The sequence below is a fragment of the Vigna angularis genome, chromosome 2, assembly GCF_016808095.1.
Source record: "Vigna angularis cultivar LongXiaoDou No.4 chromosome 2, ASM1680809v1, whole genome shotgun sequence".
Taxonomy (NCBI): domain Eukaryota; kingdom Viridiplantae; phylum Streptophyta; class Magnoliopsida; order Fabales; family Fabaceae; genus Vigna; species Vigna angularis.
Window position 1 is genome coordinate 3603914 of NC_068971.1, and position 22173 is coordinate 3626086.

The 22173-nt window shown below is 30.0% G+C and overlaps 1 protein-coding gene across 1 annotated transcript; it reads left to right on the plus strand.

Moving 5' to 3' along the window:
- Positions 1-13100: 13100 nt before the first annotated feature.
- LOC108323062 (serine carboxypeptidase-like 25) lies at positions 13101-19172 on the plus strand. Its single transcript, XM_017555392.2, has 8 exons — positions 13101-13522; positions 15295-15498; positions 16266-16441; positions 16515-16799; positions 17298-17428; positions 17507-17602; positions 17970-18075; positions 18826-19172. The coding sequence occupies exons 1-8, from the start codon at positions 13105-13107 to the stop codon at positions 18967-18969; spliced, it is 1560 nt and encodes a 519-aa protein (XP_017410881.2). The 5' UTR covers positions 13101-13104; the 3' UTR covers positions 18970-19172.
- Positions 19173-22173: the final 3001 nt, after the last annotated feature.

Consider the following 22173-nt stretch of genomic DNA (forward strand, 5'->3'; position numbering starts at 1 on the left):
AATAAATAACACCAAGACCGAACGTCACTAATAAGAACGCTCGCTACTACTTATAGACCCAACAAGTTTTACTTCCCGTCTCTCTCGAAGAATTATTCCAAATCCAGCTTTATCTGCATTACCATTTCTCCCGTACCAGTACGATCATCACGGTTGGAAACCACAGCCACAACATGCAAGATGAATATCCGGAAGTATCACATCATAAACCCATTACATATAAACTATCACAATTTCCATGATTTAATATAAGTCGACACACATGACATTATAGACTAGTCCTTCATAAACAATGTCGTTTACTTGTAATTCGTCGTCATAACCTGCTCTCAATAACAGGCGACCCGAGCCGTCTTCCATCGCGACTTCAGACCTATGTCCCTGACTCCTCAAGGACTAACGAGTAAAAACATCGATACTATGCGTAACGATGCACTATACTCAACACGAGCCGAAGTCATTGGGCGAGACATTCACCTCCTCGCTCAGAAGAAGGTGACACTCGAATCTCAGTCTCACGCGAGACTAGCAAAAATGCTCAAAAGACAGACGAAGTTACAAGTAAATAACATAGTGTATGTACCACCTCCAACAGAGTAAACGTGCTCAATCACGAATTCATACATATTCTCAATAACATGTATAAATAAACCAATATTAGAGCAAGGAAATAACCAACAATTCTCAATAATTGTTTCAAAATACTCCCACGGATTCATACATTATCGCCGAACGCTATTTTCAACTCGGATACTGTCTGGACGAACATTCTGGGATCAATCATCATCAAAGGCCGAACACTGCCGATGAACACCAAACGTTATTAAACCAAGCCCCAAAGGACGAACACTCAAGATCAAGCGTAGTCGTAACAATACCTCTAACGAGTACTTCCTGAGGATTAACATCATCGAGAACAAACGCTCACAATCACAATTAAACCAAGGTCAAACGTCCAAGATCCAAACCTAAGAGTACCAACTTAAAGCCGAACGCTCAAGATTGCTACCCAAGAATTCCAAGTTAAGAACGAACGCTTATACTCACTAATATCTCAATACCGAACACTCAAATCAAACACCATTAATCCGGACACGATTAGGACGAACGTTTTGATACTTAGTCGAACTCCTAGGTCACTTTGCCGAACGGCATTAAAAGAAGCCTGACCGAACGACATAAATCAGCAGCTAACTGAACGGTGCTAAAATCAAAACTTAACCGATCAGCAGAAACTAACGACCGAACGCTCATTAGTCACTAATACCCCAAGGCCGATCGTTCAAGATTCAAAACTTAAGAATAAGTAACTTAAAACCGAACGCTCACTGATACCCAAAAACCGAACGTTCAAGATTCAAACCTAAAAATATCAATTTAAGGCCGAACGCTCACAAGCTAAACCTGAGAATACCTCATCAAAACCGAACGCTTACTATTACCAATGCATAATCAAGACCGAATGCTAAGGATCACCAGCTGAGACTACCAAATTAAAACCGATAGTTATAATCACTAATATACGAAGACCGATCGTCAAACGCTCACTAAACAAGCCCAGAACGAACGTAACGCTCGTTATTGGAGGAGGCAAGACCGAACGGTTAATTTGTCCGACCACTAGGTTGAGCACTAGTTGAGCGAACGCTCGTTCTACACTTTATAATTTGGCCGACCACTATTTGGTCGAGCACCAATTGGACGAACGTCCAATTTTGACTCACCAAAATTGGACGTACGCGCGTTCTGCAGAATTCTGCAGAATCGCACCAACTTTTCCAGAAACCCAGAAACTCCATTTTTGTCCCCTTTCTTCCCAGATTTGCATCAACACAGTATAATTCAACAATCAAACAAATGGATCTAGCTCCCCTTACCTTCTACCCATCATACAATATACACGCACCATCAAACATACATATATAGTCTAGTTTTTAACTACCCCAACATGCATACAGTTATATAAAACCTAGTTTCCCCCCTTACCTGATTTTCTCCAAGCACAACCATCCTACAACCAAGAACTCTGCCCCGATCGGAACGACGAAAACGTTCGGTTGAAATGAAGCCCTGTACTCCGCGGGGGTCATGGTAGCATCAGAATAGAATTCCTATGGTTCAAGGTGCTGGAATTCTAGAGTGAAGCGGGATAATTTTGGAGGTGAAGTTTTAGAGAGAGGAAGAATGGGTTCCGAAAATGAATCTGCCCTCTCCTTTTGCTATGCTTCCAGAATTATGCACCTCCAATAATTGCATTCTAATAATGCAAGAGGTGGGTAACCACCATGTCCCCACCACTTCTAAAATACAGGTTCTTACATATATACCAAAGGAAATCCGTATAAGCTTTGAAAATTATATACCAAAGGCAATAAATAAATAAAGTAAATAGTAAAGTTGTCAAGATTAAATTAAAATGTGTACACAATTTCTAACTAGACATGTCAAAGTTAGTCCAAACTGGTGAATCAATTCTATTTATCATAAATGAGTTAAGTCAAGTTGAAAAATTGAACATTTTGTAGATTATGAGTTAAAACAGGTTTGACTCATTCTTTTTTTGTTTCTCTGTTTTTCTCATTTTCCTTGTGAACTATTTATTGTTTTTGCATCACTCTTTTGTGTTCCTTTGTTACTCTTTTGTGCTCTTTCATCATTCATCTGCCATCTCTTTGTTTTTCCGTCTCAATCGCGTTCCTTCTCCATATTTCTTTTATAAAGTTCATATTTTAGATTCAATCCTACATTATATTTAAAAACAAAAGAAATTAACAAATATTTTTTACTTTTATAAAAATAAAGTTAGTCAACCTATTTAATTCACCATAAGTCTTAAAAATTTTAGTTTGTCATAAAATAAGTTGATTAAACTCATTCATTTTTAACTTAAAATGTGGTGAATCAATTTGTGTAAGATGAATTGACTTTGTCAGCCTTAAATTCAACCAATACATAACTCACTTCCTTTGCAATCCACGTTTTAAGAGTATAAGAAATGTTTTAATATACAAATCCTTTGAATAAGGGTCATCTAATCAATGTTGGACTAAAAGTATTTTGGCAATACTCAAATTTTCACAAGAGTTGGTAGTTTGGATGATTGAAGGTCGAACACGTCTCTACTCTTAAGTTTGGCCTATTTATTAGAAATCAATTTTGCAGTAATTATGGCAATGTCAATAACTGGAGTAGAGAAGATGATGCAACTAGCATATTTTGGAAAAGAAGCCTTGTTACAAGGCTAGTAAGGGAGTTAAGCATTAAACAAAGTGACGTCAAGTTGCACTATGATATGAAATTTAGTCAGATATAACTTAGAACATTAACATTTGTGACCTACTAATGTGTAAATAGGACAATTGCCACCAATGAGTTCCAGCATAATTTGGACTCATCGAAGATTGTCGATTGCTAGACATAATTACAACCCTAAAGCCAAGAGAAAAGTGAGGGATATTTTGTTGTTATCTTCCATTGGGTTGAATACTTACTAAGGTGAAGTTGACGTGCATAGTTTATATTTTATTAGGTAGATGTTATAACCAAGCTGATTGAATATGTGCTTTAGCCTTGTATGTATCATAGGCTTATTGCAATACAAGAGTAATAATCGATACAATAATTCTAGAAACTTATAGGCACACTAATGAATCTCATATATAGTTGTTTAAAGAATTTCTATTAATGATTTAGAATCTTCTGACCAAAATCATATATAGAATTGTTTTGGAAATGGAATTGATAGTTACTCCTTTACATTTTTGTGTTAGTCTCTTCAATGTTATTCAAGATCTATATTACAATATTTCATAGTTTTTCTCCTTGAGTTTATGAGTTGTAATATTTCTTAGTCTTTCTCCTTCAATTTATGAGTTGAATTGATGGATAACTCTGAAAGATATTTTAACGTTCAAATCAATTAATTGTGTCCGATTGGTTATCATAGTCAAGTTGTAAATTTGTAATAAATGCAATCATCTACTTTTTTACATTACTTATGTATTTATAGGTTTTAAAGAAGACTTTTAATTAGAGTTAGTCCAATTATGACCCAAAAGTCTATAAGTGTATTTTACTTGTTTTTACTTCTTAAACATGTTGAATTTGTGATAATAGTCTCAACGGTGTAATCATCAATCGATCAATTGTGAAAACTTTGAGCGAAGAATCGACTATGACAACATTCCTTTAAAATTGGAAAAATCTTCAATGTTTCTTTAAGATTGAAAACATTTTCAACATTCCTTTGAAAACGTTGACTGAGCAATCAACTGAATATCGAACGGTTGGTACAAGAATAATAGTCAATGCCATTTCAGTTTAGAAAGAAATAGAAAAAGTAAATTAAGAAGGAAGAAATCAACTGGTGAAACACAACCGGTGGTAGAGAGCTTGACACGTATTCAATTGCAACTGCACCACAATGTACCTCAGGGTCAAATACAAAATCTGTAAGTAGTTTATGAAGTATAAACTTCATAATTAATCAAATATGGCATCATTGACTGAATTGTTTTTCTCAAATTTGAGTTCGAATAGTTCAGATGAAACTCCTGAGTAGAAAGATGAGCCAGAAAACAGCATAAAGAAAAAAGAATAGGTGTCTTTTTAAATTAATCAAGGGATAAACTGATTCAAATAATTTATGAAACGGCCTCTAAAAATTATAAATAAACTCGTCAACTAATAAAATTTGTTTGTGTGAATAGAAGTAAGTAGAGAAAGAAAAAAAGTGTTTTTTGTTCACCTAACTATTTAAACAACAGTAATGTTGCAGGGCAGAGGCCCCATCAGAGACAGCACTGTTTGTCTTCGACTTCACTGCATTGCACCAACATCACTCCACACTTTCCACTGTTGTATTGCAACATGTTCTTCCCTAACCACATGCACTCAAACTCTCTTCACATGCCAAACAACACCCTTCTCATCCAAAATATTCATATATGTATAATTGTTTAGCCCCAAACAATCAAAGCCTTGTGCTACCTTAAAATTGACCAAACAGCCATGTCTGTCACCACTACCACCTCCATCTCAAATTCAATAACTTTAATTTCGTAGGTTAATGGAGTTTGAGTGAGTGTGTAGACTGTTTGTCCCGTTCCTCGGTTCCAGACTTTGGACTCTTCTCTGTAGTTTCTGTACGAATTACTATTATGTAGCCGAACATCATTATGTCCTCCATTAATGTATCACAATGTAGTTCGAAGCTTCTCCATTTACCACACACATTTCAAAACTACTATTCTTTTCAAAAATCATATTTCGTTTTCTTAATCCACCTTCCTTCAATCTTCTCCTACTTTCTTCAATACTATAATTTTATTCTCTAGTTTTTCTTTAGTTATTTTATTTTTTGAAAATTCAATATCAATTATATATAAGATAAATATAATATATATATATATATATATATATATAAAAGTTATTTCGAACCTTAAGTCGATTTTATTGATATATATTTAAAGTTTGCTTTTTAATACAACACTATGATCATCTAAAATTTATTTTAATAAAATTCATCCATTATTAAATCACCATTAATATTTAATTATACATTCAATATATATCACAACATGAAAAAAATATGATAGAAATTCTAATAATAAAATAGATTTTCAATACATAAACGAGTGCATATGACTTTTATTATTAATATGATAAATGTAGATTAAAATTATTTTATTCTAAAATATTTACATTATGATTAAACTTGTTTACAAATAAATAAATAAATATATATAATAAATACACAATTAAATATTCAAAATAAGAGTCTGTGGTTGCATTAACTGTAGTTTGTTATAGCCTACGACACCATTCATATCTTTGACATTTTTTCACAGTAAAACAATGGTCCTCATAGAAATTATTATATATGTATTTTGGACCAACATGCATTGATAGTTATAATTAGAGCTATGATAACCAAGCTATTTGACACAACCACTATACAAATAATTTAAATTTTACAAGTCACTTCTTTTTATTGAAATGCTTTCTGCACTTAAACAATATTTTATAATTAAAATGAGGTTATCATATATAGTTGTTTGCAAAAGCTTAGTTGGAAAAAGATAAACTTTCCTTCTAATTAATCTTTTTAACGGATATTCCAACTTTTTAATTTGGAAAATAGTACTCCTTCACAAAAGTGTGTTCAAGGAGATAGTTTACTCTTGACCTATATTCTTACTCACCCTGCGTTGGCTCTAATTGAATTTCAAACATGAAATTCGATTAAAGGAATCAAGGGTATATTATAGTGTAAAGAGTTTTTGTTTTTTTTTTTAAAATAAAGGTTAAAATTAGTTTATACATAAGTTAGTTTAAAGAGACTTTATATGATTTTTTAAAATATTTATTAGTTTAAACTTATATAAATAATAATAATTTTAGATTTTTTTCATGAAAAAGTATTATGAAAAAACTCATTTAAATAGACCTAATTAACTTCTATTGCTTGTTTTGTTTGATCAAGCTAAAACTTAAACATGCATTTTGCATCTAATCAATGAAAGTCTACCATCTTAAAAAAACCATTCAAACCTTTTTCTACCGTTATCTATTTGATTAGGTGATTGAGACAAGTTACTATTATTATTCATTATTGTTTTTTATTTTCTTTTGTAATGACAAAATAGCTTTCCCACATGGCCAATGAACGATGAGGAGAACGTAGAAAAAAAATGTGTTCTGTCTGTCGTGCTTGGGATTCATGCATGTCATGTTAATCTCAGCTGCAAAAGCTTTCTGTGACCTTGCATGTGCGTGCTACGTTCAGACAAAGCTTCAACAAACGCGCTTATATTTGCTTCTTTTACTTTTTCTGTTCTTGTGCAGTGATTTCAACATCAATAGTCAACACAAAAAAAAAAGTTAGAATTTCAAGGAGCACATAATCACTCAGAAACTCATAAATACTCAACACCTACTACAATTAAGATAAGGTTTTAATGCTTTTACTATTGCAATTTTCTTTTAGTTTCTATATTTAATCTTTTATAGGTTAAAGTATTAATTTAAGAATGTTTAAAAGGGTATTGCAAACCAAAAAAAAAAATGGAATAGTAGTAGTTGAATCTTATGGTTGGCGTGAGTAGGAGAGACAGTTGAAAGGACACGTGTGCAGCATCATTAGTAGTACATTTATTGATATCTGAGCATTTGATAGTACTAGTTTCAGAGTTTGGTCACTCAGAAAGAAATAAGATATCAAATTCAGGAAGAAAACTTATGAAGCAAGAACAACACAGAAAACTTTCAGTGAGAACACCCTGCAAACTTGTCCAAGAATATGTCAAATGAAATTCAGCAACAACTTAAATTTTGATCATTTTAATGTCTAGTTTTGTTCTAAAGATAATGAATTATCAACATGACATTTAATAAACCTTTGAATTAGGTTAAAATGAGTTTGTGATTACTGAGAAAATTCCAACACACAGCAGCATTTGTAGTTTTTTATTGAACAAGTTTTGTGGTGGAATGAGTTGTGATAAGATGTATGATAATTAGGTTATGATGAGTTTGATTGAACAAGAGTTGGCATTGTGATAAGATGTGAGAAAAGGGTTAATTTGAGTTGAGAAATAAAAAATGGAGTTTGAAAATTGAAGTGGATGAAGAGAGAAGAGAGCATTAATTAAGTGAGAAGAGATGTGACAGTGAGAAATGGGATTGAATGAATGGGTTTGAATTTAGGTAGGAAAGAGGTTAATTATGGACCTAACTATGTCCCTATGCTATGCAAAGCTCAAGTTCCAATTCCAATTCCAATCACTCTTTCTATCCTCTTCTCCACATTGCCCCTCATCATGTCCTTTCAACATTTCACTTTTTTTTTAATTACATATACAATACAAGAAAATACTCAAATTTAACTAAATGAGTGTTTTCAATGAATTAAAGTTATAAAAATTTAAGTTACCTGCTAATTGATTTAAGGTTAATTGCTTTCAGGTTGAGTCTTTAAAATGCACTTATATGGATATATTAAAAATATTTTTAATATATTTTAAAATATCAAAATTATTGTCATATATTTGGAATATTCGAAAAAGAGATAATACAAAAAATTTAGTTGATAAGTCATACTTTAATCATATGTGTTAGCAATTAAAAAAACACGAGTAAATATTTTAATGCAATTTGTATTTATGTTAAATTTATAAGAATCATTTAAACATTAGAAGAACTTGAAATGAAGACTTTCGTATGTTTTTGTTGAAAATTGATTCTATTTTAGTTTATTATATACTTTCTTAAGATTTTTTAGAGGTTTAGAGAAAAAAAAAATCGTTAATGTTTTTATGTTTGTAAGTATATTAATTAAAAGTTTCTTAAAATTTTATAAAAAAAATCATTTTACTAATTAGTTAGTTAATTTGACTTTAATTTATAGAGAATAATATAATTGTTTAATATTTTACTTTCATGTATTTGTTTAGTTTTTTTTAAATATAGTTTACTTTCTATTTCGTGAAGTATAACTTTTATTATAGATTTAATGTGATTTATGTATGTCAAAATAATTAAAATATCAAAATTTATAATAATATTTAACATGCGCTTATTTTAAAAATTTGAGTTACTATATATATAATTTTTGTTTATCGCAGTAGATAACAAAATATTATAAATGATATTTCATTTTTTTTATTATATTCCTATTGTGATATTAACTTGTTTTATTTTTTATGTTTAATAAAATTTTAAGTTTTTCATAAATTTATATAATTTTATTTAAATTTTTAGTAAAAATTTATTAAATAAAAAATTAATTTTGGAGACCAAAATAATTAATTATAAGTTAAAACTAAAAAATTATTCATATCCAAAATAGTTTGCATTATAAATAAAAAATTATAATTGATTTATAAATAAAAATTATAATTAATTTGTTTATTAAAATCTAAATTATTCATTAACATTAACTATTAGTTATTATTATTGATTTTAAATTAATTTCTAATCTTAAATTACAAATTAAGTTAAACACTAATTCCTTGTATTTTAAATATATAAATAGAGACTATTTTAAATATTAATATAAAATTATATGTAGATTAGACAATAAAATAATTAATTATTTTTTGTCGTCAAATTGATCGTTATTTAATTATTTTCTTGATGTTAAAGTCTTTATTATTTCTAAAACTTAAAAGAATGTTTTGTAACTAAAATTGTATTAAGATGAAATTATAATATAATAAAGAATGAAAATTTTATTTACTACAACTTTTTATTAATAGTTAGATTTTTACATGAATTTTAATTTTTAACCCAATATTTTAATAAACTTAAATATATTAATGATAAATAAATCATCACAAATAAAAGAAAATAGAATAAAATGAAAAACAATAAAATAACTGACAAAACAAATGATCAAAAGGGAAAACGAAAAGGAAAAGGAGAAAATCTCGACATATTTGTAATTTGAAAATCCAATTTGTACATGCAATCATTTATAATAAAAAAAAACATGTAAAATGAGAAAAAAATCGCATAACTTATTACAAAATAATACATAAAGACCCGTGTAATTTCATAAAAAGAAATAATCATGTCAAAATAACTTAGTAACTAATAATAAAAACAAATTATATAGAGAATATAAAATTAGTCTATTAAAAAAATCATATATTATCGATAGATATAATTTGTTAGTAATAGATTTTTTTTTAATAATTTGATTTTATTAAGATTATTAATGATAAAAAAATTGTTAATAATTAATGATAATATTAAATCTATCCATAAATATATATTTTGATAATTATTAACAAATTAAAATTTGTAGATAAATATCATGATTAGTTTTTTTTTCTTTCTTCCTTTTATCTTTTCTTTTTACACCATCGTGGTTTTGGATTTTTTCTTCGTCTCATTCTCTTCTCTTTTGTTATATTTCTTTCTTCTCTTAACTTTGTATCATCATTATCATTATGTTACTATCTACATTGGTGTGGTTATTCCTTTTTCTTTTCTCATTTCTCTTTTTTATCTCTTTCTTTTATTCTTCTTACCATGTATTCTTAATACAAAGGATTTCAAAAAATTTGGTAGAAAATTTATTACTTTTCTTACAAATAGAAATATTCATCAGTAATATAAATCACAAATTATCAACAAATTTTATTGATGAAATTGATCATAAGACAATTTATCAATAAAAATATCTATCAATAATACAAATTATAATTTAATGACAAATTTTATACCAGCAAAAATATTCATTGATAATTAAAACTCTAAAATTCATTAGTAAATTTGGGTTTGTTAATGAAAACTTCATCAATAAAAATCTGTTTTTGTAATTACAAAATTTTTTTATAGTGTAATAATCTTACGGGATTGTAAAATGAAGAATATATAAAAAGTAAGACTTGCAAAATTTAACGTTTAAGGTTAAAGATAATGTTAAATATCTTATACTATTAATTCATTACTCGATAGATTTAAATCTCTTCCGGTTAATCAAATGAAAGAATCCAACACATTCAAATAAGGAACAATCTATAAGAAGGTGATTGTTCCAGAAAGTGTTTATAATTTTGAAATTAAGACGTAATTGTGTGAATGGATGTTTTGTAGTTACGAAACAGTGATGGATTTGGTTTTAAGATTTAACAGAGGCAGGCTGAGCATTCTATTTTGAGAAATTGTTGAATGGAACCTCTCATTCCCACACCACACCTAGCGTGCACGTCAAGAGAACTGTTGATAATAATGCTTCTTTTTCTCATCTTTCTTGCCTCGTCTCTAATTAGAAAAAAGGACAATTTCTGTTCCTTCGCCATGATTCTTCACTTTCACCAAAATGGAAAATGTGTTGCTACTTATTTCACCTTCTTTTCTAGTTTAACCACTAATTCAATATCTGTGCATCACTGCATCATTCCACCAATATCCACATTCTTTTTAACATCTTTTTTACTTTTGCATTATCGCATATTAAAACTAATTCCCATTTATGACCAATAATAGGATATTGTCCTCATATACCCTGCACACATTCAACAACACTCTACTATTCACACATTTACATTACTATTCTTTTTATATTCTGACATATATTCTCTTAATAAATGAAATTCATATCAATTCTATTCAAACATTTCTTTATTTTTTTATTTCACTCATATCAATTACAATTCCTTTGTAAATTTGAATATTTCTAACTGTTTTTATTAAATATTTTTTGTGCACCGCATATTCAAACCTTTTGTATTTTTTAGTCAAGTTTTTTCTATTTTAAATTTTCATTAATTGAATTTATTTTGTCTCTTCCTCTTAATATATGACAATATTACTATTCATATAAAATTATTGGATTCTTTCTCTTGTATTCAAGTACTACTATGAAATTTATCCACACACTTATTTTATAATGTTTAATGAATTTGGCAAAATGAGAAGTCACTTTTCGATTCAGAAAATGTAGATGACATTCACGTTCTTTTACATCAGCTCTGATATCTGAGCATCTATAGTTAATTTGCAGAACAGTGCAATAGCATTTAATCTTATCACTCACCCTTTCTCACTTTCTTTTAAACCTAGCAAATGCTTCTTCTTCTTCATCTCCATCTTTTTGGCCTGTGCCAGTTTCTTCTTCTACAAAATTGCGACAATAATTGCAAAACTCCATAATCATTAGCCCAAGAAACTCTAATTATGAACTACGTACCCCAAGATATATAGAACACAATAATTTGTTCAATTATGGGTATTGTACAAGACAAAATAGATATTTTCTAACTTTTGTACACAATGCCCAGATTGAAGCAAAATAGATTGAATAGTAATAGATAGATGTAGTCAAAGTTATTGTGCTTAATTAATGGAGGTTCAAAGGGACGCTTTCAAGAGCTCTTCAAAACACCATGTGTGAGCCACTCACATAAGATTCAACAAACCCATCAAAATCATTCATCCCTAACTTGATTTTTATGCCATTTAATACCAACCCCACTTTCCAATCTTTTCCTAATCATCAACCTCATGCATAAAATACAATCTTTTTTTAATAAAAAACAAAAAGGTGGCCCCTTTCTTAGATTCATAACAAATCAGTATTTAAGTCATCATTTAATTAATCACACAAAAGATAATAGTTTGAATGAAATTGAACTTCACTTTGTTGATTAAAGCTTTAAATTGAAATGCTGTATATGAAAACTTATAGTTGAAAGAGAATAACATGATTTTATGAAATAATTATGGTTTGATTACATTTCTTGTTTTCTTGTCATTGTAATTATATCTAACAAGTTTAATTCATTTACTCTCTTTTTTCACAAGTCTGATCTTGTGTTTTGATTTATTTATTGCCTTGCAAACTTAATAGAAATTCTAAAGTATTATGCAGCATTATGACATAAATGTGCTGATGTAATAAACTGCTCTATCACTTTGCTTTGTTAAATTTTATGTGTAGTAGAAATCAAAATTTATGATGATTTTCTTACAAAATATCGATAAATAGAATGGATAGATAAAAAAATGTAATTAAACATTAAATATTTTGATAAACATCTCCCAAAATAAATAAATAGAAAGAGCTTCACTCATATTATTCTTATTTATATAAAAATATTCATTAAAATTTAAAAAGTAAGGCTATAAACAGTGTCTTCAGCTAAGAAAAAGAAACCTTTTATTGGGATTAGAAAATGCACGTTCTGTTATGGTTTTCTTAATAGGTTATCATATGATTTTTAATATGTATTAATTTCTTAACTAATCCTCTTAAGATATTGATTACCATTATCGAAAAGTATAATGAAGGAAGAATGAATTGTGTGTTTGATGAAATTGCACTCTCTGTAATTATTTTTTTAAACATTTTTCAACGGCAGTGGATCCATATATCCTATTGATTTTATTGAAACTCCTAAGTCCTACCTAACATGAACTAGGTGTAACAACTGACACCTTTACACATATTTTTCTTCCTCTACAGTTTCTATATCGACATTCTTTGGTTATAAGATAAACCAAAATTAGTATAGTAGCTAGACAAAATAGGGTCAAAATAGTATTTTGAACGAAAACTGGTATGTAGCCAAAGTGCCAAAAGTGTTTATGACACTCATGGCACTCTTCCCCTCTCTCTCCTATTTAATCCACCATTTTCATAACTCTTTTCACTCTCGCTCTCATACACAACCACCAGTTCATACACATTTTCGTTTCTCTTTTGCTCATTCTTCCTCACACCCTTTTCTTCATTTTCACTCACCACACCAAGCCATGGGGAAAAAACAGATCTTTTCTCATCTCTTCATTTGGGTTGTAATGATCTTGGTCGGAGCCTCTTGTGCTAAAGCAGGAGAAGAAGAAGAAGCTGTTGATAGGATTTTGGCACTCCCTGGCCAGCCTAAGGTGTCATTTCAGCAATTTTCTGGCTATGTAACTGTCAACAAGGTTGCTGGTAGAGCTCTCTTTTACTGGCTCACTGAAGCTGCACAAAATCCTCTCACCAAACCTTTGGTCATTTGGCTCAATGGAGGTTAGAAGTTACATCTTCCAACCATTCAAAACCTCTTCTCTTTCTTACACAGAAAACCACTGCATATCATTTTCAACCACTATGATCTCAAATGATTCTGATGATCCAAAATTACTACCGGACCATTTCTCTTTCTTACACATCATAAGTCACTTTAACGTTTTGATTAAGGAAGAACAATTGCATTCAAATTTTATGTTTTCTTAACGGTCTGTGCATAGCTGAAGTCACTGTTATATCGCGTCTTGATTAGAGAATGGTTTTGGTTTTGTTTTCCTCATTTGGTATTTTTAATCTTTTGCTTTCAGTAATGCCATCAAAGGGTTAAAAAATACAGCTAATACTATTTTGCTACCGACATACCAGTCAACGAAATGTACAAATACCACTATATTTTTTTGAACCCTTTAAATATTTTTCTGTGCATAATTAATTAATGAGAAGTCTTACTTCTTTTCCTTAAATACCGCTTATGCGTAAGCTTATAAGTTTGACTTGAAATTCAATGAAAACATTTATTCTTTTTCCGTGTTACTTACTTTTTAAAATGGCTTCTTTAATTAAACCTGCTTTTGATTGCATTTCTGGGGTGTTGAATTGGAGGGAGAAAAATGAAAAATTTAAAAACGAAATTTGGATGTGGAAATGCATTGAATTTGTGTACCGTGAAAGAAACAAAAGAAAGTGTAGGTAGAGCCCACATGAGTGGGTTGGCAAATGGCAATGGATAGCTTGGAATGATGACCTAACTAACGATGAATGGTACACACAATGAACTTCTGCACTCTATTTTTCTCTCTCTATTTCTTTTTTCTGTGTATGAATCACAGATACATACAGATACAGAGACGCACACTTACACACGCATGGCACTTAATGCTTGAAAGCAACTAAAAACCAGACTCATTAATGATTAAATAGGCTCAGAGCCATTATTTAAGGTTCTGTTATGCAACTTGTCAGCTGCCATTGCCACACCATCAATGCAACCCTATGTTTAGCACATTGCCTACACCTTTCTCTCCCTATTATGCACATTTATATCTATCCAACCATTTAATTCGTCTTTAATTAATCTCATTAAATCCTTTCTCACCAAAACATACCTCTTCTTTTCTCAATCACTAACTCATTAACTAACATCTTTACAAGGAAACATATATATGGATAACATTTTCTAATATCAACCTTTTGTTTTACTTTCTTAACCACTACAACTTAGAATGAATACTTTCTAATTCTTTTAATAACTCTGCACTTGTTTTTACATGTTATGGTATAATTTTAGATGCATCTCATATTTTTTAAGACATTTAACTATATATTAATTCCAATCACGCCTTTACATGATTGAGTAATTAAGGTTATTTATGTACATTAATGAATTTAACTTTTAGAAGATACTCATAGTAGAACATCTATGCTATTTTGTAGCGGCAATGGTATAGAAGATTGAGTGTAAATGAAGTAGTTGGAAATAATACAAACAACTGTAAAACAATAAATAAGGGTAATTTGGTCAAAATGTATATCTGTAAAAATCTTAAATATCTAAAAGTCTTGAAAGAGAGTAGTGAAGAGATTTTTTTCTCAAGTAGTAGGGAGATTTTAGGAGGATATATTATTATTACTCTATCATAAATTTCTTAGACTATAATTGATAAAGATAATGGTAAAAAAATCAATGAATAAGGAAATGTTTGAACATAATGGTAAAGAAAGTAAACCCAAATCCATATTTTAACGTAGTGTGCAAATTTGTTGTATATTAGGTCCAGGATGTTCATCAGTGGCATATGGAGCATCTGAAGAGATTGGACCATTTAGAATAAACAAAACAGCTTCTGGGCTATACATTAACAAGTTTTCATGGAACACTGTGGCCAACCTCTTGTTCTTGGAAGCTCCGGCCGGCGTTGGCTTTTCCTACACCAACCGTTCCTCCGACCTCCTTGACACCGGCGACCACCGCACTGGTAGGTCCCACAACCCTCAATCCTCATTAATTGTCACCACTGTTCACGCTTCATATATTTTTCCTATAGTGATGATTTTCTTGGTAGGCCATGGAAAATAATAAAGATGTACATGTCCTATAACTAGTGATAAAATGTTAATTACTGCTTCTAACATTATTATTATTATTATTATTTATTATTATTATTATTATTATTATTATTATTATTATTATTATTATTATTATTATTATTATTATTATTATTATTATTATTATTATTATTATTATTATTATTATTATTATTATTATTATTATTATTATTATTATTATTGTGAGTTGATAAGTGTGTCCCGGAACATAATTGCCAGTTGATAATGATGGACCAATTTTGGTGGTCCACGTTTATCACATAATAATTTATGTATTGAGCAACCACGTACCTCATCAACATAGCCACATTGTACTTGCAGCACTCGCTCCAGTACAAAAATTTCTCATCATCGTAGTTGAAACTTCCACAACGTGATTCAGCTGAAAACAACACCTAGAGACTAGAGTTCAGCTTTACCACTTTTCACATCCATTTGATGACTTTATCAGCAACTAAATGTTGGTCTCTCAAAAACGAATCATACCAAGTTATGATGATATCTACCAACTCATTTTCTTTGTTTCTCCTCTTAAACGTCTCTTCATAAATATAGTGATTAATCATTTTTCTAATCAATGACTAATGAATTCTATATATCCTTTTATGTGTGTTGAATTCTGTATATCACTTTTCAGCTCAAGACTCTCTGGAATTTGTTCTCCAATGGCTGGAACGGTTCCCCCGTTACAAACACCGGGAACTTTATATCACTGGAGAGAGCTATGCAGGCCATTATGTTCCTCAATTAGCTAAGGAAATAATGAACCATAACGCAAAAAGCAAGCACCCCATTAATCTGAAAGGCATAATGGTTAGTGAGGTGAAATGAAATTTAGTATATTGAATGAGGCATTGTTAATGATATATATGAAAATGCAATGCAGGTAGGAAATGCAGTGACAGACAACTACTATGATAACTTGGGGACAGTGACATATTGGTGGAGCCATGCTATGATCTCGGACCAGACTTACCGGCAATTGATGAGTACATGTGATTTTCACCGGCAGAAGGAATCTGATGAGTGTGAGTCAGTGTATAGCTATGCCATGGATCAAGAATTCGGTAACATTGATCAGTACAACATCTATGCTCCTCCATGCAACAACTCTGATGGTAGTACCTCTCCCACCCGCCACACCATGCGCTTGCCTCACCGACCCCATAAGGTATCAATTTAATTTTCACTACTACTATCTCCCTCCCACTGTAATCATTTTCTTCATAATTCTGTGTAGTCACATCACATCTTTTAAGAAGCAACATGTTAGTGTTCAATACATGAGATCAACATACCCTGATAAATAACTAACTATCTCCTTTAAATATGTGATTAGAGATTTTATTTTCAACTCTGAATGTGTGAAGAACAGATAAAGATGTCATTATCTTAAATGAGTTTTATGCACTGATATATTGATCACCCCAAAAAAATGTTCATGATGAAAGTATACAATCAAGTTGTTACTTTGGAATGTGTTCCTTTTAAAAGAACAATTATGAAAACATTGGCAGTTTTATACAAGATAAAAGTTAATTATTAATTTTGAATATTTGTGTAAGGTTAAATACTTGACATTGAATTTATCGTATGATGTTGTTTCTTTCTGTATATATGACATATAATCTTGTTCGTACGAGCTTATGGAGAATTTATTTATTCACAGGCTTTTAGGCATTGGTCTGGCTATGATCCATGTACAGAAAAGTATGCAGAGATTTACTACAACAGACCTGATGTTCAGAAAGCCCTCCACGCTAACACAACTAGAATCCCTTATAAGTGGACTGCTTGCAGGTAAGTTTGTGCTGTAGACTTTATGAAGGATTGAATAAAGGGTTTATTGATGATTATGTTTGTTTTTATTTGGTGCAGTGAGGTTTTGAATCGGAACTGGAATGATACAGATGTATCTGTTCTTCCCATTTATAGAGAGTTGATAGCTCACGGAATAAGAGTTTGGGTGTTCAGGTTGGTTTTTAAATGCATATATATAGCTCTTCTATGCGTGCACCCTTAAGACTCTCTTGTGGCTGCACCATCTAGTTTGAAATGCATATAGTTCAAGTATATCTTTTGTATCTTAGAATCAGAGTTTCACTTCTATTGAACAAAAGTTTATATTAAAAGTTAAAACAAGTTATCAGATTGAAACATTAACTTTGAAGTTTTGACTAGAGAACAGGATCAAGAACATCTAAAGAACCATGCCTAAATTGAGGCAAATCCCATTAATTGTCCCATGTCTCTTTTTCTCTCACACGAGATAGTGCAGTTCAAGTCAAAGATTAATTGTTAGATGCATATCAATTATGTTTGACACTTTTTGCTAATACAGTGGGGACGTGGACTCAGTGGTACCTGTCACAGCAACAAGATATGCCCTTGCACAGCTTAAGTTGTCAACTAAAATACCATGGTATCCTTGGTATGTCAAAAATCAGGTAAGTGGTTTGAAATTGTTCTTCCTCTCCCATACACATTTCTGAGTAATTACTACTTAGCAGTTATTGCCATATATCTTGCACTGTTTTAATTAGCTATCAAGCTACACATGAAAAAGAAATTTTGTTAGAGTGGATAATGAAGCTTAATTATGACAAAGGAATAGTCAACTGTATTAATTAATGGTCTTGAATCCTAGGGTAGTTAATTAAACATTTCTGGTGTGTATTGTTTCAAAATCAACCTTCACCTGATGCCAAACGGTGAACTTTAAAGTCTGAAGGTCCTACTGTCCTACCTTCAATCATTATTTTAAAATGTTCCTTTACCAGCATTTCCCTACAGCTTCTAGCCCCTACTTTAGTTTCATCCTCCATTGTGGAGCAAACCTACAATTTGGCTCAAAACTGAAAAAAAAAACTGCAATTATGTTGAGGCAACAGCTACTACTATATACACAGTAAACAGAGTTTTCAAATTATCATGTTCACTGCAATTTTTGATCACATGTGATACACAGGCAAATCCTTAAAGGATGCATGTGCATACTTTGATATATTCACATTTAAATGCACATCCTTATTCTTTAAAAAAGTTATGAGTGTCATTTAAGATAATACAGTGGGAAGTGAATGCAATTTATTCTGTATATAATATAAGGGTGCAATTTTTTTGTATGAAAATGAAAAATTGAATTGACATAGTTGAGTTATAGAAAGTGAGGGAAATTTTGTGGTGTTTATTTGAAGGTTGGAGGGTGGACAGAGGTGTACGAAGGAGTAACATTTGCAACAGTGAGAGGAGCAGGGCATGAAGTGCCTCTATTCAAGCCAAGAGCAGCCCTTCAGTTATTCACATCATTCCTTGCAGGAAAGCCTCTTCCCAAGTCCTGAAACAGAAAAAATAAAATGTTCTTAAGGGAAAATGAGGTGACAAAAAGAAAACAATGACAAAGGTAAAAAAGAAAAAGAAAAGGAAAGAGAGAGAGAGAAACAAGTGTAAAAGCCAGAGATGCTAATTTCTATTGTCTTGCTATCATCGTTCTGAACAAATGTGACATTTTTCGTTGTCAACAAATTAACTGAAATTTGTATTTTTTTTTCTAGTGAAAATAACTTCTATATTTTTAACAGAAAAATTCTTCAAAACATATCTAATTTGTATCAAAACAAATCTAATTTGTATCAAAACAGAGGCTTAAGTAACTTAAAAACAGGGCATGTCTGGTTAACATATTATTAAGGTCAAGGAAAATGTTAAAAGACAGTTGTTAGAGAAATAAAAATGTTTTTATAAAAAAAAGTAGATATCTTATCGTCTCATCATGATTTTTTATGTCTTATCTCTTGTTGGCAAGCACATTAATATTGTCCTACAATTGGTATTAGATAATTAAACAATATGTTATGGCATACCATGTTTGACACAAGGGAGACTTTCCTTCATTGGTTGCATCATTTTCGCTTTTCTGCAAAAGTAAGGTACCTAATGTTGGAGACAAGTGCCACATTTTTTATTGACTGCACACTTTGACTATATAAAAGATAATAATGTAAAATGTTTACCATGGATGTCGGGTCAACTTTCGAATTCTGTTTCTGCAAACCCTTGTATAGAAATTGTGTAAAAGGGTCTAGAAGGTGCTTCTAAAACTTGTTCACGTATCGTTTAATGATCATTCTTTGTATGATGTCACTAATTAGATCATGTTCTTTTCAGTTTCTAAATTGTGTGATTGCACATTTATTCTTACAAATAATTCGTCTGTTTGTCTAGGATCTTTTGGGTGTTTGAAAATTACATCTAATAAGCATGTGTATTAAGAAAAAGTAATGTCAAATTAGAATAATTATGTCGAAACCATTGCAAAACACATCAAAACAAACACGTATTTAATAGAAGAAAGTATTAGTCAATTAATCATAGTTGATAGTTAAAACATGATTACATACTTGTTACAAGAATTTTCTAACGCTGAAAATTTCCTTGCATTTCAAGGGTTTAGGGTTCATCGATTCTAGATGTCTACAAGTTTCTTTTTATATCATTTCTAAAATGTGATATAATATATATATTTTTACAATATAAGGTAATATTGTATTAATATTTTCATTATTTTAATCGTACACCATTTTCTTATTAATTTGGTAAGTTTCTCACTATCTTTTTTTGTTTGACGATGTGAAAGAAAGTTAAAAAAATAAAATATAAATTATTTAAATATAGTAAGATTGAGAAGAAAGTTAAATAAATTTATTTATTATCATTACTTTTATTTTCATTTTCAACGTTATTTTTAAATTTTTATACTATAAAAAATGTATTATTATTATTATTCTGATTATTGTTATAATATTTCAGAATTAAGTATACAATCTTTATTATTTTAGCAACATAAATTGAATCCTTGGTCACAATTCAAGATTTTTCACCCAAATAGCATATTTTTATTTAAATATTATCCAAATAGCATATTATGTCAAATATTTACATAAATAACATGTTTTTTTTCAATATCAAAAATTGAATTTTGAATTGTATTATTTTTTGTAATTTTTTTTTCAAAAATCTCTTCCCCTTCTTTTTAGATGGAAAAAAAATAAAAATTCTATTTTTCAACAAGTTTCTTTCCAATCATAATTTAGAATTCAAAATTTCCAGAAAGTGAGTTATGACCTAAGAAAATGTGTTATGTGTATAAATATCTAGCATAATATGCTCTCTCTAAGTAATTTTCTAATCTATATGTGAAAAAAATAAATCTACAATGCAATACACAAAAACATTATAAGTGATAAGATGAACTTTCTTCTTCAAATAAAATCAAGTTAACAGTGATCATCTCTAATTCTCTCCTTTCTATATTTGCTGCTACAAATTGAAGTGTGGAATCAAAGGAAGTGTTAATGCTCTCCAACAACACCACAAATGTGCATCTTTGCTGTAATTGTAGGACTTTACGAAAACTACATTGACCAAACCTCTTTCTTTCTACTTTTGGTGTGAATCAAAGGCCATTTTGTGCTTATTTTCTCTGTCATTTTATCGTGAAAGAACCTCAAAAAGCAGCAATGGAGCCCAGATGTTAACTAATTTTATGATGATTGAGTCACTGTTTACACTTTATATATCAAAGTAAAATAATGCCTCTTCTTTATTGTCTGTCAATTCTTAATTATGTTTCTGCCGTCCAAATTATTCACCATCACATCTCTATGACACTGTTGTTATCACTACAACAACACTTCCAAATTCCCTTTCTCAAAATATATTATGTTCATAACTTTTCTCTTTTTTGAAAAAGAAAACACCATCAGGAGACATGAATTATGTTCATACACACGTACCTGCTTGAATCTAATAACAAATATACATAGTTTTTTTCGTATTGTTAAGAAAGTTGTCCAAATCTAATAAAAAGTATGTAGTAAACAAAGATGGCAGCTGAAAAGAAAGAAAAACTTCTCTACGTTAAATATAAATAAAATCTTACATTGGATAAAATAAAAGATAAACATGGTTTGGTTATAGAATGTGTGTTGTCCCACGCTATACCCCCAAAGGAAAAAGACAAGTCCAACAAGTCAAAAGCACAACAGTAGTAGAAGAAACTCTTGAATGAACCCATTCGATTGATTTAGATACATCATGTGAACAAAGCTTATAACATAACAAGAGATAAGTTCTAAAATAGTTCCTCAAAATATGTATTTATTGATTTAAAAAGAAATTTTTTTAACAGTATCTTTATTAAATTTATAACTAGTTTTCTTAATGAAAAGAAGGTGTCTGATCATAATAATATTTCATGATGAAAATCACTTTTTATTTATTTGCTTATTTTAAAAATAAATTCACTAATTGCCACTTGTATACACAATAGAACACATATCTAAATCATATACGCTTTTCCAAAGTATACCTGTTCTGACATCAATTTTAGTTATTGTCTGTTTTATTGTTTTATAGTTCCGTGTAATTTTGTCTTTTTCAAAGGTATTTCGATGAATTAAAAAAATATTTATACATCTGAGCTTTTTATATGTCAAAATCCACACCATATAAAAGAATTAAGAGTGCTCAAATAATCAAGAAAA

What these genes read in the sequence shown, in the direction of transcription:
- LOC108323062 (XM_017555392.2), top strand. Translation starts at nt 13,105, where the DNA reads ATGGCACTCTTCCCCTCTCTCTCCTATTTAATCCACCATTTTCATAAC. An exon ending in TTAATCTGAAAGGCATAATG is followed by an intron (nt 16,442 to 16,514) that starts GTTAGTGAGGTG and finishes AATGCAATGCAG; the next exon opens with GTAGGAAATGCAGTGACAGA. An exon ending in CTTGGTATGTCAAAAATCAG is followed by an intron (nt 18,076 to 18,825) that starts GTAAGTGGTTTG and finishes GTTTATTTGAAG; the next exon opens with GTTGGAGGGTGGACAGAGGT.